Source organism: Eucyclogobius newberryi, unplaced genomic scaffold (assembly GCF_026437365.1).
Source record: "Eucyclogobius newberryi isolate DKJ021-1_F unplaced genomic scaffold, fEucNew1.0.hap1 SCAF_6, whole genome shotgun sequence".
In the NCBI taxonomy this organism is placed as follows: domain Eukaryota; kingdom Metazoa; phylum Chordata; class Actinopteri; order Gobiiformes; family Gobiidae; genus Eucyclogobius; species Eucyclogobius newberryi.
The window spans coordinates 12,319,911-12,336,990 of NW_027316278.1; the positions used below are offsets into that span (position 1 = coordinate 12,319,911).

At 46.1% G+C, this 17,080-nt stretch overlaps 2 protein-coding genes across 5 annotated transcripts in view; both read right to left on the reverse strand.

The window, feature by feature from the left end:
* ap3m2 (adaptor related protein complex 3 subunit mu 2) overlaps positions 1 to 17,080 on the reverse strand; it is a 259,737-nt gene that overhangs the window by 7,532 nt on the left and 235,125 nt on the right. The window contains exons 1-2 of one of the 2 annotated variants that reach the window (XM_072432797.1): positions 2,221 to 2,368; positions 764 to 1,055 (exon numbers count right to left, since the gene is read on the reverse strand). In XM_072432797.1, coding sequence (XP_072288898.1) covers positions 764 to 1,036 — 273 coding nt within the window. In that variant the 5' untranslated portion in view covers positions 1,037 to 1,055; positions 2,221 to 2,368. Of the gene's footprint in view, positions 1 to 763; positions 1,056 to 2,220; positions 2,369 to 17,080 lie in introns of those variants that run through there. The other variant, XM_072432798.1, reaches the window with a different exon arrangement.
* Positions 3,895 to 17,080, reverse strand: part of kat6a (K(lysine) acetyltransferase 6A) — a 30,916-nt gene continuing 17,730 nt past the window's right edge. Inside the window, exons 3-17 of one of the 3 annotated variants that reach the window (XM_072432792.1) lie at positions 16,282 to 16,390; positions 15,767 to 15,882; positions 15,356 to 15,437; positions 15,104 to 15,212; positions 14,238 to 14,512; positions 13,118 to 13,230; positions 12,479 to 12,594; positions 11,884 to 12,025; positions 11,409 to 11,570; positions 10,992 to 11,085; positions 10,686 to 10,917; positions 10,251 to 10,443; positions 9,467 to 10,174; positions 9,131 to 9,392; positions 3,895 to 9,044 (exon numbers count right to left, since the gene is read on the reverse strand). In XM_072432792.1, the coding sequence (XP_072288893.1) occupies positions 5,839 to 9,044; positions 9,131 to 9,392; positions 9,467 to 10,174; positions 10,251 to 10,443; positions 10,686 to 10,917; positions 10,992 to 11,085; positions 11,409 to 11,570; positions 11,884 to 12,025; positions 12,479 to 12,594; positions 13,118 to 13,230; positions 14,238 to 14,512; positions 15,104 to 15,212; positions 15,356 to 15,437; positions 15,767 to 15,882; positions 16,282 to 16,390 (5,919 nt within the window). In that variant the 3' untranslated portion in view covers positions 3,895 to 5,838. Of the gene's footprint in view, positions 9,045 to 9,130; positions 9,393 to 9,466; positions 10,175 to 10,250; positions 10,444 to 10,685; positions 10,918 to 10,991; positions 11,086 to 11,408; positions 11,571 to 11,883; positions 12,026 to 12,478; positions 12,595 to 13,117; positions 13,231 to 14,195; positions 14,513 to 15,103; positions 15,213 to 15,355; positions 15,438 to 15,766; positions 15,883 to 16,281; positions 16,391 to 17,080 lie in introns of all 3 variants that reach the window. The other 2 variants (XM_072432790.1, XM_072432789.1) reach the window with 2 other exon arrangements.

Below are 17,080 nucleotides of genomic sequence, written 5' to 3' on the forward strand. Positions count from 1 at the left end.
AGATAGTGTCATTATTTTTAGTATCTCTGCTAAACCGACCAATATCTTTTGTTTTCTTAGTTCAAATATGTGCAGCACTTTGGGAACAAAGTCTTGTTTATAAAATGTGCTCCATAAATAAAATATTGCGTTTGATTCCGCTTTCCTCTGAGTAAATCTACAAGTGACACAAGCTTTATGTTTTCAGTAATGATTTGAACATTTGTGTTTCTTCTGCCGCTCGATCAGATATGATTTTGTTTATCAGTTCATTTTCAGTCTATTCTTTTCACATTATTTATTGTTTTGTCCTTCAAATGACATCAAAACTTAAAACTTATGAATCAGAAAGTTACTCTTACTTATGCAATACTTTCCCCAAGTACTTTTTTACTCTTACTTGAGTCATTTCTTAGAGTAATATTATTTTGAAGTAACTTTACTCTTAATTGACTACAGGCGAAAAACATTTTTGGCTTCTTAATTGACCTATGGTAACGTATATGACTTATAGCTTAAAACTAACTACTTTAGTGTTTAATTCTGCTATGTATTCATTGCGGCTCATGGTTTTTAAGATATTGCATCTTTAGAAAAGGGTTTAGAAGAAATATCCAGCTTTAAAGTCATGGTCTCAGTTGCATAGTTTCAATATTATCGTTAATCATGATATTTTATGCTGCAATAATTCGTACTTCCAACTGTTTTTGCGGGTACAGACGACCGCCCCGACCTCAAGTCAACCCCGGAGCTCTGCAGAATGTGTCGATGTCGCGTGAAATACCTGGAACGTGTCGACGACCCTGTGCAGAAACTCGATGACGAACAGTGGCGGCACCTCGCTCTGTATGACGGCGACGAAGTAAATGCGATGGCGGAGCACGGAGATGAGGTAGTGGTGCGGCGTGGGGATCACGGGGGGCACGTTCTCCGGCTCCGAGGCCCGCTCCTGCGCCTCGAAGAAGTAGTCGCACACGGAGCGGCTGACCACGCTCTTCCAGTGCTTCTCCAGGAAAATGTCCCCCGAGGCGTTGATGAGGAACAGGCTGTGAATCATCGCGGCTGCTGGCGGACGGCTGCAGGGGGCGATTAGCAAAAACAAGAGTCGGTTCAGTGGATCAGACTGATATATCCCCTTTAAACTGCTACAGGGCAGAGCTGTCCTAAAACACATGACTAGAATGTGCCCGTTTTTAACATTTTTTCTGAACCCTTTGAGTTTAAACTAAAGGCTGGGCTCTTTGTGAGTCTTGTCATAACGATTACTCCACAAAAGGAAAATCAAAATTACACAGTGCGCCAAAATTTTGTTGGGTAATTATAAAGACAGTAAAGCTGCTGTTGGAGGTTTGGACTGACATACAGTAGACTGAGCGTTATAATTAACTCTTCAAAGCTGAATCCAAGTCCAAGATCATAAAAAAAAGATGTACGGACTTGTAATAAGTCACTAATAAAGTCCAAGCTGAATTTATTAATTTTGGGCTTTATTTTCTTATTTGTTAATGGTTAATTTGAGGAGCAAGACTGTTTTATTTTATCAAATGGTTGACAAAAATAAATGACAGATTCCACCCTCTCCATCTTAGCAGGATATATGAAATAATTTGTCCATTTAAATTGTCTTCGCATTTATAGTCAATGTGTTGAATAAGAACAGAAAACAGAATGAATTAATTGTATGCCAAAACCATTTCAAATATGTGTGTATATCTTATTGAAATGTCACTCCCAACACTAGATAAATACAACCAATATTTAACTTCTTGCACAATGTTTCTTTAGTAAAAATGCTCTTCCTCGTATAGTTGTGATAGAGCAAAACGTAGGTTGTAACGTTCTGAATACCATGTCATTTTAAACTGCTTCAACAACACGAAATGTGCATTTTCACGAGTCTAGTCTGTCACCACGATCAGATACTTCAGTTCGTCCACAATACTGCGTGACAGACGACACCGGAACAGTCATTAAACATGCGTGCTCTCGGGTTACTGTCACCGGTGAGGAAACGCAGGTAAAACACGAACAAAACTGAACCCTGAGAGCAGCTAAAGGCCTTTCTCTGGACAAATGGAGAAAGATGCTCCATCATTGCCTCCACCTCCTTTGGTCCCATGACAAGAGGAGCAGCCCACTCTCCACCGCGCGTGGATGAAAATGTCACAAATCAACATCACTACGTAAGATAAGCACGCGTTACTCGTTGCTACACGTATCCTCCGGGTGCCGCACACTTACCGAGGGCAGTTCTCACGGTTTTGTCTCGCCTCTCAGTCTTTTTCCAGTGAAAGATTAAGCCGCCGTCGTCGCTTCCCGTTAGGCGCAAAGGATCGGACCCGTGAGGCTGGAACGGTCTGAGGCTCCGCCAATCAGAAGCCGCAATTCCCACACGCGCCCGCCCAACGCGCTTAACGATTGGTCTGTATCCAGGAAGCTGGTGTAATTTGGTCTATTCTGATTGGGTAGGAACTTGATAGCTACAGTAAACACCATCGATGATTGGCTGAGAAATGTAGATCGTCTGACATTTTGTTGCAATGCCAGATTTTAATTGTCTGTGGTTTAATTTGTCCTTAAATCGTATTCGATCCGTCGCTTGAATACGGGTTTAGCCCAACAATACAATAAGAAAACAATAATAATAAGTAAGGAAGCCTAAACGAGTCATTCGAGGAAACCGGTGCCTTTGAGCTGTCAGATTTGGAACTAATAATATCTAGTCAAAATGTGTTTTAAAGTTTGTGTTTGTAATTTGTTGGTTTCCAAATGAAATGAGATAACATATTTGTAATTCTTAAAAACTAAAACATACTTTTTAAAATTGCTATTTTTTGCCATTTCATGCATACAATGAAGGTCCCTTACCCATCTTTGGATGTCCTGCTGCATCTCAGGCCAGTGGGTCTTTTCTCGCCCACAGTGCCCTCCAATTGTGCTACTATGGAACTCCTCAAATATATTGCTCGCCTCCTTTGCCCAGTGGAACATGGGTGGGATCCTTCAGCCTCTGGCCCTTGTTGTACAATTGCCTATCTGACATTTTTCAGAGGATTATTGTGATAAATCTCCACACTCATAGTACTTTGTATACAGTATATGCTCACCCCTCACCATGTAGGAGTCAGCACGTGTCTTTATCACGCCCCTTGCCGCCCAATCAGCTTCAGGTGGGAATCGTCCATGAAGAAGTCCAGCAACTCCTGGACGATTCTTGGCTCCGTTTCCTTTCCCTTTCTTACGCCTCTGACGCTGATCCTCAAAACGTACTTACCTAACTACACTTGTGCTCACACTAAACTGATGTATCAAACTTAAATTCACTGTTGTTAAACCTAAACTATATACTATTCTATACCAAACTTAAATTCACTGTCTTCTTTTCAACCTAAACTCTCAAAACTCTTCTTAACTCGTACCTCAAACTATCTTACTCTATATTTACTTGGACCTGCACACTCGCTCCTGAAAGACCCACTAACAGATACAACAGACTTATATATCACTTCATTCAATCCCATACACCTGTGTATTATTTAGGTTTTTTTCGTCTTCTTCTCATAACAGTATAATATTGCTTAGCAATATTATTATAAATAATAATGCATTTGTTTTATTCTTGATGGGGCTTACCACCCCAGGATAAGGATTCTCGGGGCCAATATTAAAAAACAATAAAAAATATTTGTATGGCGGCAATATTTGTTTTGTAGAAGGTTAAAGAATGTTTGATGGAGTGGATATGTTCAAAATTTAAATTTAAAATGGACAAAAGGCACTGCGAGTAGTTATTCTTTTAACTGACGCAAGTCAACACTCCTTCTGAAGACGTTTATAATCTTTATGGGTTGGTTACACTTTTGGCCCTAATTTGTGAAGAGAAATCTACAAAAAGAAGCTGTATTGAAACATAAATTGCTCAACATAATTTATTTTCATTTTATGTTAAAATGTACAGAGTTCTTTGAAAGTACTTGCTAAGAAAGAAAAACAGATGGAATACATACATGGACAGAGTAGAGTTGAGGCTGCCCAGCACAGATCCACATTCACTGTGCGCCCGGCTTTTACCTCCTCCATATTTTGCGCCCTCTCTTAGCATACAACGCAACATGTACAATTACAAAGGATACAAAAAGGGAAGCGATATAAACAGACAGAAATATACTGAGCTCATTTTTACATGCCTCGTAATTGTAAGGAAGTCAGCCTATACACACACAAGTAAAAAAAAATGCCAAGTGACCTTTAGATATTTGTAGTCCTTTTGTTTAAAATAGCATCAATATACTACACAAAGATAGAAAAACTCTAGAGATGAGATGGAATGGAGAGGTTAAAGGCATCTGAAAGTCACTAATAGTGAGTGGTATTTTTTTTTCATTTATTTTAAATTTCTTAGTAATTATTACCCAAGAGTCAAGCTAAAAAATGTAATTTTTTTCTTGAAACAGAATTGAAAAAAAAAAGACAGTACCAATATCATGTCAGAATTTCCTTTTATATTATAGAAAAACATTTTCTCTACAATTGGTTTCTAAAGTCAAAAAGAGTCAGCTTGTGTCATAAAAGAAAGCTGCCCCGTCTGATAAAATTCAGAAAGAAACAAAACAAAAATAACAGAACTCTACACCCAAAGTCTGGTGGGTCAGAAAATGAAATCTCCTCTCGACTTTGAATACTGGTCAAGGCTGACCACGCCCCACAACTGGATATCCTCCAAACCTGCCCCTGACCCTGCTTCTGACCAGTGCCTTTAAGGGCCGGTCCATGCACTAGATCAGGCATTTAGACGCCAATGAAAGGACATCTGCCATCGCCGTTTCTCTAGTCAATAGGAGTGCAGAATTTGCCATATATATATATAAAAAAAATGTTTTTACATAAAACAAATAGCTTTCAAAAAGCAGAGTCCTCAACCTCTTTGGGCCAGTAACACTTGAATGTATACTGTAGAATGGTGGTCGGCTAAAAGCAGTCACATGAAAGTTTGATCTGCATCCTCATAACTTATAAATGTGGACATTGTACACTGTCAGTGAAGTGTGATTCTGAACGCGCTCACCATCAGTTCAGGCCAGACAGAGTGCGTGGAGCTGGATATTATATTGGGAAGTACCAGAATATTTACATCTAAATGCTGTGTTGACAAACTGTAAAATAATGCTACTTGTTTTACTCATGGACATATAATAAAGTAACTCCTCCGTGTCGGTGTGTTTTGGTAGAACACTGTCCATCCCGGAAGACGCCATTTCAGAATGCAACATATATAAAGACCAAAGCATTTAAGAGGCTGGACTGCACACTAATATTTAAGATTAACAAAAACAACAAAAATAAAAAGTCAACAGTAAATTGAACAAAACATGTTTCATTGTCTTTTTTAAGATAAGGCTTCCTATATCAGTTAAAAGATTGTGTGCATGGTTGGATATAGTCATTTAACCCTTTCAGAAGGAGTCTGACAAAGTAAGGTATTCCTGTATCGTCTTTCCTAGTTTCTCCTTTGTCTGTCCAGCCTCGCTCCTCCAGTGCTGGATAAGGGAAGCACATGTGAAACCCTCTTACGGTCAGCTTTAGGTTTGGCCTGATGCGACAGCGCCCCAATGAGGTCCATGTTCACACGCCGGCCCCTAACCTGCTGACCGCGCCCACAGACCGCCGGAGGCAGAGGGACGATCTTCCCAAAATAAAAAGGACATTAATGACAACATCGAAAACCAGGAAACCCTTAGGACCATCTTAATCTCCTTTCCTCTCCTCTTTATGGTGCCTGCAGTGGCAGTGCAGAGGGATCAGGAGTAATGACAGTAGGAACCAAGTAACCCGCTCTGACTCAGATTCCACCCCGAGTGCTCATCTGCTCATGTACGGCGGCTGCTTTGGGACACCAGCGTAACTGTGATGTGAAGGAGCAGTGTACATCATGTTGCTATGGTGATTGGGCTGCATAGGCTGCTGTGGGTAACCCTGTCCTCCCATCATCCCCATCTGCATCTGCATGGGGTATTGAGCGGGCTGGTTCATGTAAGGGGGGTTCCCGTGATAGCTGCTGTTCATCATGGGCTGAGGCATTCTGTACCCGGCCGCAGACATCGCATTAAGAGGGGCCATGTTCATAGAGTTGTAAGGGGCCGGTGTGGGCATGAGGTTCGGCATCATGCCTCTCTGCACGGCCAAAGTGCGTGGTGTCCCCTGCATGGCCACGGCCCCCGAGCTGCGCCCGTAGAGCTGCTGCTGGTGCGGGGCCAGCTGCTGAGTGGCTTTGGAGCGGATAGAAATGTGGCCTTTGACAGTCGCCATTTGTCCCTGTAGCCGCTGCGTGTGCGGAGGGGGTCCGAGGCCAATGTTCGTGGTGGGCATGTTGCACTGCAGCTGAAGGGAGCCCAGGTTCATGGAGCCAGAGCTCAGGTTTGGAGGTGGGGTCATGGTGGGCTGGCCCTGGGAGAGAGGAGTGTGTGGCGAAGGAGCCAGCCCGGGGTTGGACAGCGACACACTGGTGGCATAAGAAGTGACTGATGCAGAGTGGGAGTAGGGCATGCCATGAGGGTCCATGATGGTGTTTGTGAGCTGCTGAAGTTTGGCCAGGCTGAAAGTAGCAGAGGGCTGGGGGTAGCCCCCTGTGCCAAAGTCCTGGCCCATGCGCTCATAGAGTGTTCTACCTCCTCCTCCACCACTCTCAGGGATCTCCATGATCATTGGTGTAGAGGAAAAGCCATTACCCATACTGCACTGGGAAAGGGGCTGCTGTTGCTGTGGAGGGGGTGGGGGGGCTGAGGGAGCAGGTTGGGAGTTGGGGGCCTGCTGAGGAGGCTGCTGTGAGACCTTCTTTTGGGGCTGTGGCTGCTGCTGGTTGGTGCTGGGAGGTCTCTCTATGACACCACAGCTTTGAGGAGACTTGATGCCACAGCCAGGAGTGTTGGACGGAGGTGGGGGTGGAGGAGGCTGTGGTACTGCAACATTATTGGCACTGGGACCACTGTTCGGTCCTTGCTGGATGTGGCTACAGCTGCCCATGGTGAGCTGCCCCCCTGTGCTGGAGGAGGAGTTTAGAGTGGGGGCTGGAGGAAAGGAGCAGCTGTTGGACTGGGACGATGAGGGCGGTGCGGAGCTGGAAGAAGACGGAGCAGAGGATGAGGAGGCAGAGGGGGCTCCTGCCACAGCGGCCGAAATACCACCTCCATTCCCCCCAGTCCCCGTCCCGTTGCCCCCTCCACCCATAGTGGAGTCATAACTGCTGGGGTTATCATAGTTCTCTGTGGTGCTCTCGATGCTGCCCAAATCACTGAAGCCACTGTCCACCACCTGCTGCGAGTGGTCCGACACCGACGGGACATCCATCATGGGCGATGTCTCCATATTCTGCTGGGATGGTGCAGAGAGAGAGCTGGGGTGTTCTGGTGTGATTTGAGTGTACCCTCCACCAGTGCTGCCGTTATTGCCCCCTGCTCCATTTGGTCCAGGCGTGCCTCCCCTCTGCCCGGTAGGCGTGGTGTCCATCATGCCAGAGGGCAGCCCAGGACTATTGACCGAGCGGACTGACTGATTGGGCAGAGGGGGCATGGGGGGATTGGGCATAGGGCTGCTGTGTTGCGATGCCCCACATTCCTCCACCAAAGCCAGCGCCTCTTCCTCTCCCTCCCCCGTGTGGCTGTAACTCTGCAGTGTCCGGCAGGCGGCTAAGGTCTCCTCGCAGTCCTGGTACGCCCCGTGGTGTGGGTGGGGTTCAGCCTCTTCCTCCTGGGCTTCCCCCTGCGTCAGGGATTGGACCGCCTGAACGGTCTCCAGGTCTAGCTCATTGGAGTGGTGGTGGGGGTGGTGGTCTGGTGGGTTTGGGTGGGGGTGCTGAGGCTCCATCAACAGCGTGACACTCTTGTCTTCGTGCAGAGGCGGGAGGTCCATAGGCTCAGATGGAACAGACATGGCCGTAACAGTCTCCACAGCTGCAGCAGCTGCGGCAGACTCCTCCTGCTCTCTGCGTCTCCTCTCGTCTTGTTGCGGGTCGACCAAGGACGGGCCGCTCTTTGGAGCCTGCTCCTCCTCAGCCTCCTCCTCCTCTTCCTCCTCCTGTTTGCTGACGTATTCTCTGGCCACGCTGTTCTCTATGTCTAAAAAAGCTTCTCCTTGTGGTTCTTCTTTAACGGGAGGAGAGCTGGCGTGAGAGGCTGGCTCCTCTCCCTCCTCCTCCTCCTCTTCCTCCTCCTCTTCGTCAGATTCGGGCCCTTTGCGTTTCTTGTTGTTGCTCTTGTCGTCAACGTGCCCATCTCCTTCATCATCGGCGTCGTGGTCCTCACTGCGCCTGCAGCCTGACCCCGGTGTGACTGTTGCTCTTCGGCTCATGCTGCTACACTCTTCCTCCTCCTCCCGCTCTTCATCATACTCATCTTCCTCGCGGTCCCCCTCAGTGTCTTGAGGTCTAGAAGCAGGGGCTCTGGGTCCCGGCGTGGATGAGGACGGAGACAGAAGAGGGCGAGACGGGGGACGGCTTGGTTTGTCCTCTTCCGGTTCATCGTCCTCTTCCTCGTCATCGTCCTCCTCTGGGTCAGAGGCGGGGGTTGGTTTTGGGGCTGGTTGGGGAGGCTGTCGGAGGACTGGGTTTTTGGGTGGTCTGCCTCTCCTCCTGGGGATCTTCTGTTCAACCGGTTTAGGGAGATAATCGTCCTCTTCATCAGAGTATCTCTGTTTGTCGTCCCGACACAGTCGTTTGCTGCTGTGCTCGTCCACAGAGGAGTCCTTGTCTATTTGGTCCATGGGCCCCCGTCTCTCCTGATTCTGCCTGTCCTGCTCCTCCTGGGCCCTCTGCAGGTACCAGCCTCTGGGTTTGCGGCCTGGCTTCATCTTAATTTTGGGGGGTGGAGGATCCTCGCTCTGGTTTTCAGTAGCTGCTCGCTGGTTGGCCCCGCTGCCTGGAGGTCTCCCCGGCCCTCTTTTCTTCCAGTGCAGAGGTTTGCGGCTCTTTCCTTTGGGCCAGCCTTTCTTCTTTTTGACTGGTGCGTCAGGGTTCGCAGGATCTGTGGGGGACGCAGAGAGGACGGACACAGGCTTCAGGACTGGGGTAAGTTCTAAAAAAGGGGGAAACAAGAAAGTGCCATTAGATTAAGACTGTTGATCTAAAAAAAAAAAAATCTTATAACTGGGAGATGCGTACCATCATCTTCAGAGTCTGTGAAGTGGGAGAGGCGGGGGCGTTTGGGTCCTGGGTCAGACAGGCGCAGCGCAGAGCGGGCCGGAGGGTACCGCCTCAGTGGATGTCCAAATGGCGTTTCCTCCTCCAGCCTGGGCATAGGCCTCTCAGAATCTGAATCCACAAAGGGCTCTTCCAGGACCTCTGTGGTCTCAGAGATGGTCTCCGTCACCACGCTGCTGTGGGGGTGGCTGCGCTGGCGAAAGCGCCGCTTTCTTAGAGGCTTCTGGGAAAATAGAGATACAGATCAAATGTCAAATATTCAAGTGTTTTACTCAAATTGTTTATTTCCTCACTAACCTTGCACTTGAGCCCCATGGCTGGTTTGGTCAGCATCGGAGGGGAGCATGCCCTCGTGTCTTCATCATCATCTTCGTCATCGTCGTCGTCGTCATCCTCTTCATCACTGCTCTCACTAAAGCAGCTCTTCCTCACAGGAGAGGTGTCGCTCAGCCTGGGGACTCCAGACAGCTGGCCCAGACCGTCCCCAGGCCCCTCACTCAGTCTGGGTTTGGGACCTCTCTTTTTTCTGGGGGGCCGGCCTCTCCGGGAGGGGGTTATGGAGTGACTGCTCATTCCCAGTTTGTGAAAAGGTACAGTGTCCGTTTGTCTGTCCAAAGAGAAGAGTGATGGGGGGCAGCTTGAAGAGCCCAGGGTCTTGTCCTGCTCAGTGTCGTCATCTTCATCCTCATCATCATCTACAGGCCGGATCTTAGGGGGGCGTCCCGGATGTGCATCTCTTGCTTTGCCCCAGGGCCAGTTTTTGGGGGGCCGCCCGCGGGGTCGTCGCTCTCCATTGGAGGGAGGAACAAGACGCTGCGGTTCAGAGATTGGTGCGCTGCGGATCGGTGCAGAGTTTGGGGAACTTTGGCCAATAGGAAAACCCAGAAATCCCTTTCTCTCTTCTTCCTCATCTTCCTCCTCATCCTCCTCTTCTTCCTCATCCTCCCTTTTCTTGGCCTGACGCATGTGCCAAGACATTGATGGGGCTTTAGGATTTGGCTTGATCTGTTAAAGTAAATAACAATTGTTTATTAACAACAAAACCCAATTTATTACCATGTATATCCAACTGTAACTTTACCTCTTTGCGTTTATTTTTGTCAGCGTCATCATTGTCATCGTCATCATCTGCCTCTGCATCAGAAACAACGGTGTTGGTCACAATCACTGGAGTCCAACGAAGACACTCAGGATCCACCTCCAGCTGCCGCGGTCGCGCTTTGAGACGAGCCATGTGGTCTGAAACCAGCTTCTCACGTCGTACCAGCACCATTCTGAAAAAAGAGCTTCATCTCTAAATCTCATTATGAGCACATTACATTATTATGATAGAAATATCAAGTCTGTTCCATTTTCTACTCAGATTTTATGTTTATTTTTACAAATATACCAGAAAAGTTTCCATTTTTATTTCTTCCTAAAAAAAATCTTGCACATCTGAATACATCCCAACTTTATTTCTGTGCCATCTGCACTTAATTATACACTTAGATTAACCTTAACGAGTGACTCTTACCCGTCTCCCCTCTGCTCCAGCATGCAGAGGCTGTGCAGGGTGGTGGTGATGTCTTGTGGGCAGATGCCAGTTAGTTTGCTTAGATGGCGTATGGTGATTTGTCGATCGCGCAGCTCATGTAGACACTCCAGCACAACGCTCTTCCAATACGCCATGTAAGACAACCGACCCAGGTCAGACAGAGGCTTCTCGGGTGATCCTGGCTGGCCTTCACACTTTGACAACAGATAGCCTGAAACAAGACATGACGATTAATGCAGCTGCACAGGGAACATGCAAGCACACAAAATCCACAAATAAACTTACTGAAGTCAATGAGAAATCGTCCGTAGCCCTGGCGCTGGTATTGTGGAAGAATCATGATGCATGATACATTGTATTTTTGTTGACAGTGCTTTTCCTAGAGAGAAGAAGAAAGCAAAGTGTTACAAATGATCACAGTTAGATGTCTGGCAGACCTTAGTGGTGGAAGTGAGTGTATCTATTCACTCTCAACGGATACAAAACATGCAGTGGCTTTCAAGAACTACATTTTATATATTTTACACAACTGTCATCTGATAAAGTACTGAAAGGTGGGTCAAGTTTCTGCTATATAAATTAAAAACATTAAAAACAATAGAATTATTTAGATGTGATGAGCAGTGCAAATATTTTGGTGATGCTTTGAATCAACTAAACATCAGAACTTTGGAAACGCTGCTGAAATCAAGCCCTTATTACCTTAGAAAAGTATCCAACGAGGTGACAACCCTTGCTGTCGTTTTGTGTGAGGACGTAGAAAAGGAAAGGCTCCACGTCGTAGTACAAGGTCTTATGGTCCAGGAACAGCTTGGCCAGCAGACACAAGTTCTGACAGTAGATTGTGCTCACGTTTCCATCAACCTGTAGCGAGTAGAAGAGAACAGCAGACCAGTGTTAAAAGTAAGTGTTGGGCAAAGATCCCGACTGCCATGCTGCGTCTCGAGAGTGGGACCTGTTGGAAAGAGGTGAAGGAGAGAGAGGGACAAAACGAAAACCTCTACGAGCCGAGGACGGACTCAGAGCCAAGCAACAAGAGCTGCAGCGACCATGCAAACAAGACACTAAATTATCACAGACAAAGCTGCCCCACATTCAAAAGCTAAGCCCCAATCAAACCCCCAACAGGAGAGGGGCTGGCCACGCTACGACTGTGCCATCGCAACGCAGATCTTACCTCGAATACAGAGACATCGTCCTTCCTGTAGATCTCGTTGGCCGGAGGGTGAAACCACTGGCACTTCTTCATGTGCTGGTAAAGGATGCTGCGGCTTTTCATGTAGCGGAGGCAAAACTCGCACAGGTACAGCTTGGGAAGTCTGAACACAGGAAGAGACGTCTACTTAGCATCTTTATAATTCCTGTAAATGCATCATTAAGCTGTAATATTGTTTCGTCTTAGCAGGACTATTAGCATATAATTTAAGGCTCTAGATCTCCAACCATTTCTCCCCCCGAGAGCTACTTTTACAAGAACAAAAATGCCAAAAAGAGCTACTCATTATACATCATTATAGTTGGATGTATTAGACGTATAAGTATAGATTGAACTAAAAATGCTTAATTTTGATTCTAAAAGAGTCATGATTATTATCTTTTAAATAATCTTGACATCCCTACTCCAAATATTAAAAGCAAAGTGGAATTTGTCAACACGACTGCACAATTTGTTGATGAAAAGTAACTCTGAAACGTAGCTCCAGACGCCAACAACCATCTGAAAGTTCAATAAGCAGATTGTTTCAGATAATAGCGGCGTTTCATCTCATTACCTGCTGTATTCCTGCGGATACGGAGACGAATACCACGTCTGGATCTCAAACTTCCCAAACTCTATGACCGAGGGGCAGCGCATCTGGGGGTCTGGTGGTCCCGTCACGCCGACTTTCTGCATGTGCAAATGGTAAAGAGGGCAAACGATTAGAAAATAAAATCAATCCAAATTCAGCGCTCACTAAGACATTTAAAAAAAAAAGACTACATGGGGAACATTTCATAGTTGCAACACACTTTACTCCTGCAGTTTTAAATAAACAACGCTCTAACTGTACAAGGATAATCTCATTACAGCCTTTTTAGTCGCCATTAAGTCCGGCTACTTTGTAAAATCAATGCTAGGGGAGTGCTTTAGAACAACTTCCATGCATCCGACGAAAGCCACCGCGTCGCCAGAACAAGTAATGCAATTAAAATCAATCATTAAACATTGGTAATTCTGCATACCAGTTTTAGAGAAAAGCATGCATTAACTTGGAAAAAACACAACTAACAATTCCTTTTAGCTTTCATACATGACAACACATTACAAACTTATGTTACTTATAACCCATCTCCAGCAGAAATGCAGCGCTACGTTAGCTTTATGTCAAGAGTTACGACGTGCTGTGAACCAGAGGAGCGTCGGTGCACACCTGTAACGCCAGTTCCTGGATGTGTCGGAACAACTCGATGTCTTTCTCCGTCAGGTTTTCGTGACCGGGCAGTTTGTCGTCCTCCTCGCGCCAGTCACTGCCTTCCTGATTGTCTGGGGATCGGAAAACACAGCCACCATTAGTGCGAGTCGCGCGAGCGGCTCGAGACCGGGAGCCAAAATGTCTGACGGATTTTCCCACTCCGCCTTTTCCCTTTTTACAGTGACGCTACGGCCAGAGTGTGCAGACGGACACATGCGCTGCCACAGAAAACATCACGGCTCACACGGAGGGCTACAAGTGAGCTCAGGGGTTCTCAGACTTTCAGTTCCACCTTTAGAACATAGTGGGCTTTTACAATGCTGCATTTCAGTGATTAAAATTAGACTGAAACAAGTTTAAATTCAAGTACAATTAGATGCAAGTTCTGGTGTTAGTAACAAGCCAGAAAAGTCATTGGTAAATTAAGTCTAAACTCTGAATCAAGACAAAACCCGAGGCTAAAGGTGAAGAAAGCCCATGTAGCAGCAGTGATACTTATACCAAAGTTTGGGATTGATTTATTTAGCTGATAAAGCCACAAGGAGACGGGGAGAGAGACATTTGAGGGAGGAGTGCCTTAAACTCTAATAGACTCAAGTACTTGTGGATCCAGCTATTGTCAGAGTTAATCGTCTTGTCAGTCTTCCCGCTCTCACTGTGCGCACTGGGACCCGGTAGAAGCACAACTGCGGGCGTCCTCTAAAAAACGCTGTGTTATTTCTCAAGCAAACAAAAAACAACAACATAATGAATCATTGCCTTTTTAGCGCCGCTCCGCACTTTCCAGATACTGTACAAGACCGAATGGCATTAGTTAAAAACACAAAGTTTACAGATCAAGATGGCAGAGCTGAGCGGGGAGAGCAGTGTAATTGGGTTTTGCATGGTTAAATTGTGCAGCATATGTTTGTTAGTATGCTTCAAGCCAATTAGTTTGGGGGAAAAAACAAAGCTCTTGGGGTTAGTGCTGTATTACATTACTGCTTTTAGCCAGAGAGAGCCATTGCAAACAGCAGAGAACACCCCTTCCCCTTACCCGCCCTGTCATCTCCATCTCCCGTGCGGCTGGCTTTCTTACGGATGCGGCACTGCTGGGAGTAGTCCACCACTTCCTGTCGCGCCTTACGGCCTTCCGGTGACGGCGTGAAGAACTTGGTGAGCGCGTCGATCAAGCCCTTGGTCTTGTTGTTGAAGCGCAGGCCGCTCTGTGACAGGTCGTCGTCCTCGCGCATCGAGAACAGCAGCCGGTCATCGCCGGGGTAACCATCGCAGGACGAACTGGACGAGGAGTTGGCCGACGCGGAGCGCCTCCGTCGACCGCGCCCGCCGAGCTTCTTGAACGGCCTTCCCGGTCTGTAGACGGAGACGATGAGAAAGGGAGTTAGAGATAGAACCACACGACCACTGAACGATGTCTTAACAATGATCGAGCAGAACAACATGCAGTCGCCACAAACAGACTATGTGTTTCTCTGATTGGTTAATCCTCCTGTCAACTGCGCCCAGTGGAAATCGTGGCGTCAGGATACGCTTCGGACCTTATGTCTTTGTAAAGTATTGTAAAAGCGTGTGGCCTTGGCTGGACAGGAAAGACTAACACAGTGATACTGTGACAATGTATAGCACATCTGCAATGTTTCACTTTCTGAGCACATTTATTGAAGAAAAAAATCACTTCATAAATGCACTGTCTGTACCCACAATTAAGTTATTTCAAGGAAACTGAAAATGTTATCTACCGTAAATGAAGTAGTTAGAACTGACTGTAGAATCAACTTGCATAAATCTGCCGCAGATCATTTTGTCTTTTGAACATGAATGATTTTGTACATAAATAAAGACTAAACTAAACATCAGTAGTAAATAAAAGTATTTCTTGGATTGTTTGTATCATGTTCAACACTGAAAGAGCAGAAACACCATTAGTTGAAAGTGTGTCATTACCGGTTCTTGGGCCGCCCCAGAGGTCCGCTGTAGCGTTTGATTTGTGCTGCCTTGTCTTGTAAAAGCTTTCCCTTTTTCCTTGGTTGACAGATCTGACAGATCCACATGCCTGGCAAGAGAAACGCACAGGTTTACACACCGAGGAGGATTAGACATGACAGCAGAAAATCCTATTAATTATTGCTGGAATGTTGATGCTAGGAGACAATAAATAAATATTAGTGTCACTCAAAGAGAGGGCAGTGTATTTACCCTTTGGCATCCGCTGGAGTGGAGGGTCACAGCACTCCATGTGGAAGCCCCGGTCACAGGAGTCACAGAACAGCATGTTGTCCTACAAACAAGGCAGAGCGGCTTTCAAATGAGCTCATTCATTAATATAAGATGTTGTGATTCACACAGATCATGGGCTGGTTAAGCATCTGTGATTGCTACACATTTTATGAGCATGTTTTTCTTTGCCTTGCATTTCCTTTTCATGAACATTTCAGAAACAGTGATTCCTGACAAGACATTAAAAGCAGAGACTGAAATGGGCTGGACTAAAATAGCTGGCTCCCAGGACTACAGCTGTATCTGTCAGCGTCTCTATCCGGCTCTTAAGCACAGAGTGCTCACAGACACTGTTTGCTGCCAGTCCGCCATATTCGCTCATCCACTCACCGCATTCTTCCCTTGATCCTGACAGCTGCTGCAAGTCTTGCATTCAATGCACTGCCACCACAGCGCCTTGACTCGTGCTGTGAGCTCTGGGGAAAACTTGAGACAGGACGGGTGGCCTGCAGGTAGAACACATGCATATTTAAGCACATCGTCATCACATCTTATTTTTCTGTCACAGTCTGACTGACAGCCATGACCCACTTGCATCACTACAGAGAGAAGAAAAAACATCTTTTGGAAGAGAGATCTCCTCCAGGATCCAACCTGGCTGCAAACAGTGTTCAAACATGAATGACAATCTGCCAGAGACGTGCTTTTCCTCTTTGAAGAGACAACTTTATATTGAGAGCAAAGTCAGAGGAGAGGAAGAACAACAACCTTTAACATCAAACTGAATGTGGACCGAAAATTCAAATGGACTTGTCAATCACAATAAAAAAAATATGCAAATAAAGACTTTTTGCAAAACTGTTGCTTCACACATTTATTCACACGGACCAGAATGCATCACTCACCGCTGTTGCCACAGTCCGCACAAGAGATGAGTTCCTCGGGCTTCTTATCGCGGTTTTGCTCCTTGGTGCCCAAACAGAAGCTGCAGATGGGGATGGGCTCTGCCACCGGCTGGAGAAGGACAAGAGAGGACGAGCCGTTAATGTTGACAGGGAACAGAGGAGAACCACATCGTTTTGTGTGTCAATCAACCGAATCACTGCAGTTGTGTACAATCTGCTACAAAGAAGTCAAATAAAAAGTGCAGTTCGTAACAAGTGGCTTTGACTGTTTTATAGTAACAAGGACCGCTTGTGATGAGTCGACTTGTCTAATAATAATAATAATAATAATGGGTAATGTTAGCTGTGCAAGTGTGCAAGTGCCTCCTGATAAAACACCATAAACTGTTGGAGTAGATCAGACGTTTAGACACATCAAGCAGATGTATTCTGAGCTCTCGAACGCTTTCTATTCTACATCAAAAGCAAAGATAAAAAATGTGTTTGGGTAAAAAATGCCACACCACAAGAATAAAAAACCCAAAGCGCTGCATGTGTAACGCCCAACCACTGTTATCCAATCTGACGGTGCAACAGCAGCATTCTCAAACAAATCATATGTTTGTTTGGGGATTCAAACAGGTTGGAAAGTATTGACGAGACTCATCGCGCACAATGTGACTCTGCTTTTGTCTGGGGAGCAGGTGCAGTTTGAGGCCGGGACACGGTGCAGACAACGATACACACGAGAGGACTCAATATTGGCAGCTGTATGAAAATACCAGTGTCAAACAAGACGTCTGTGTGTTTTCACTCGTTG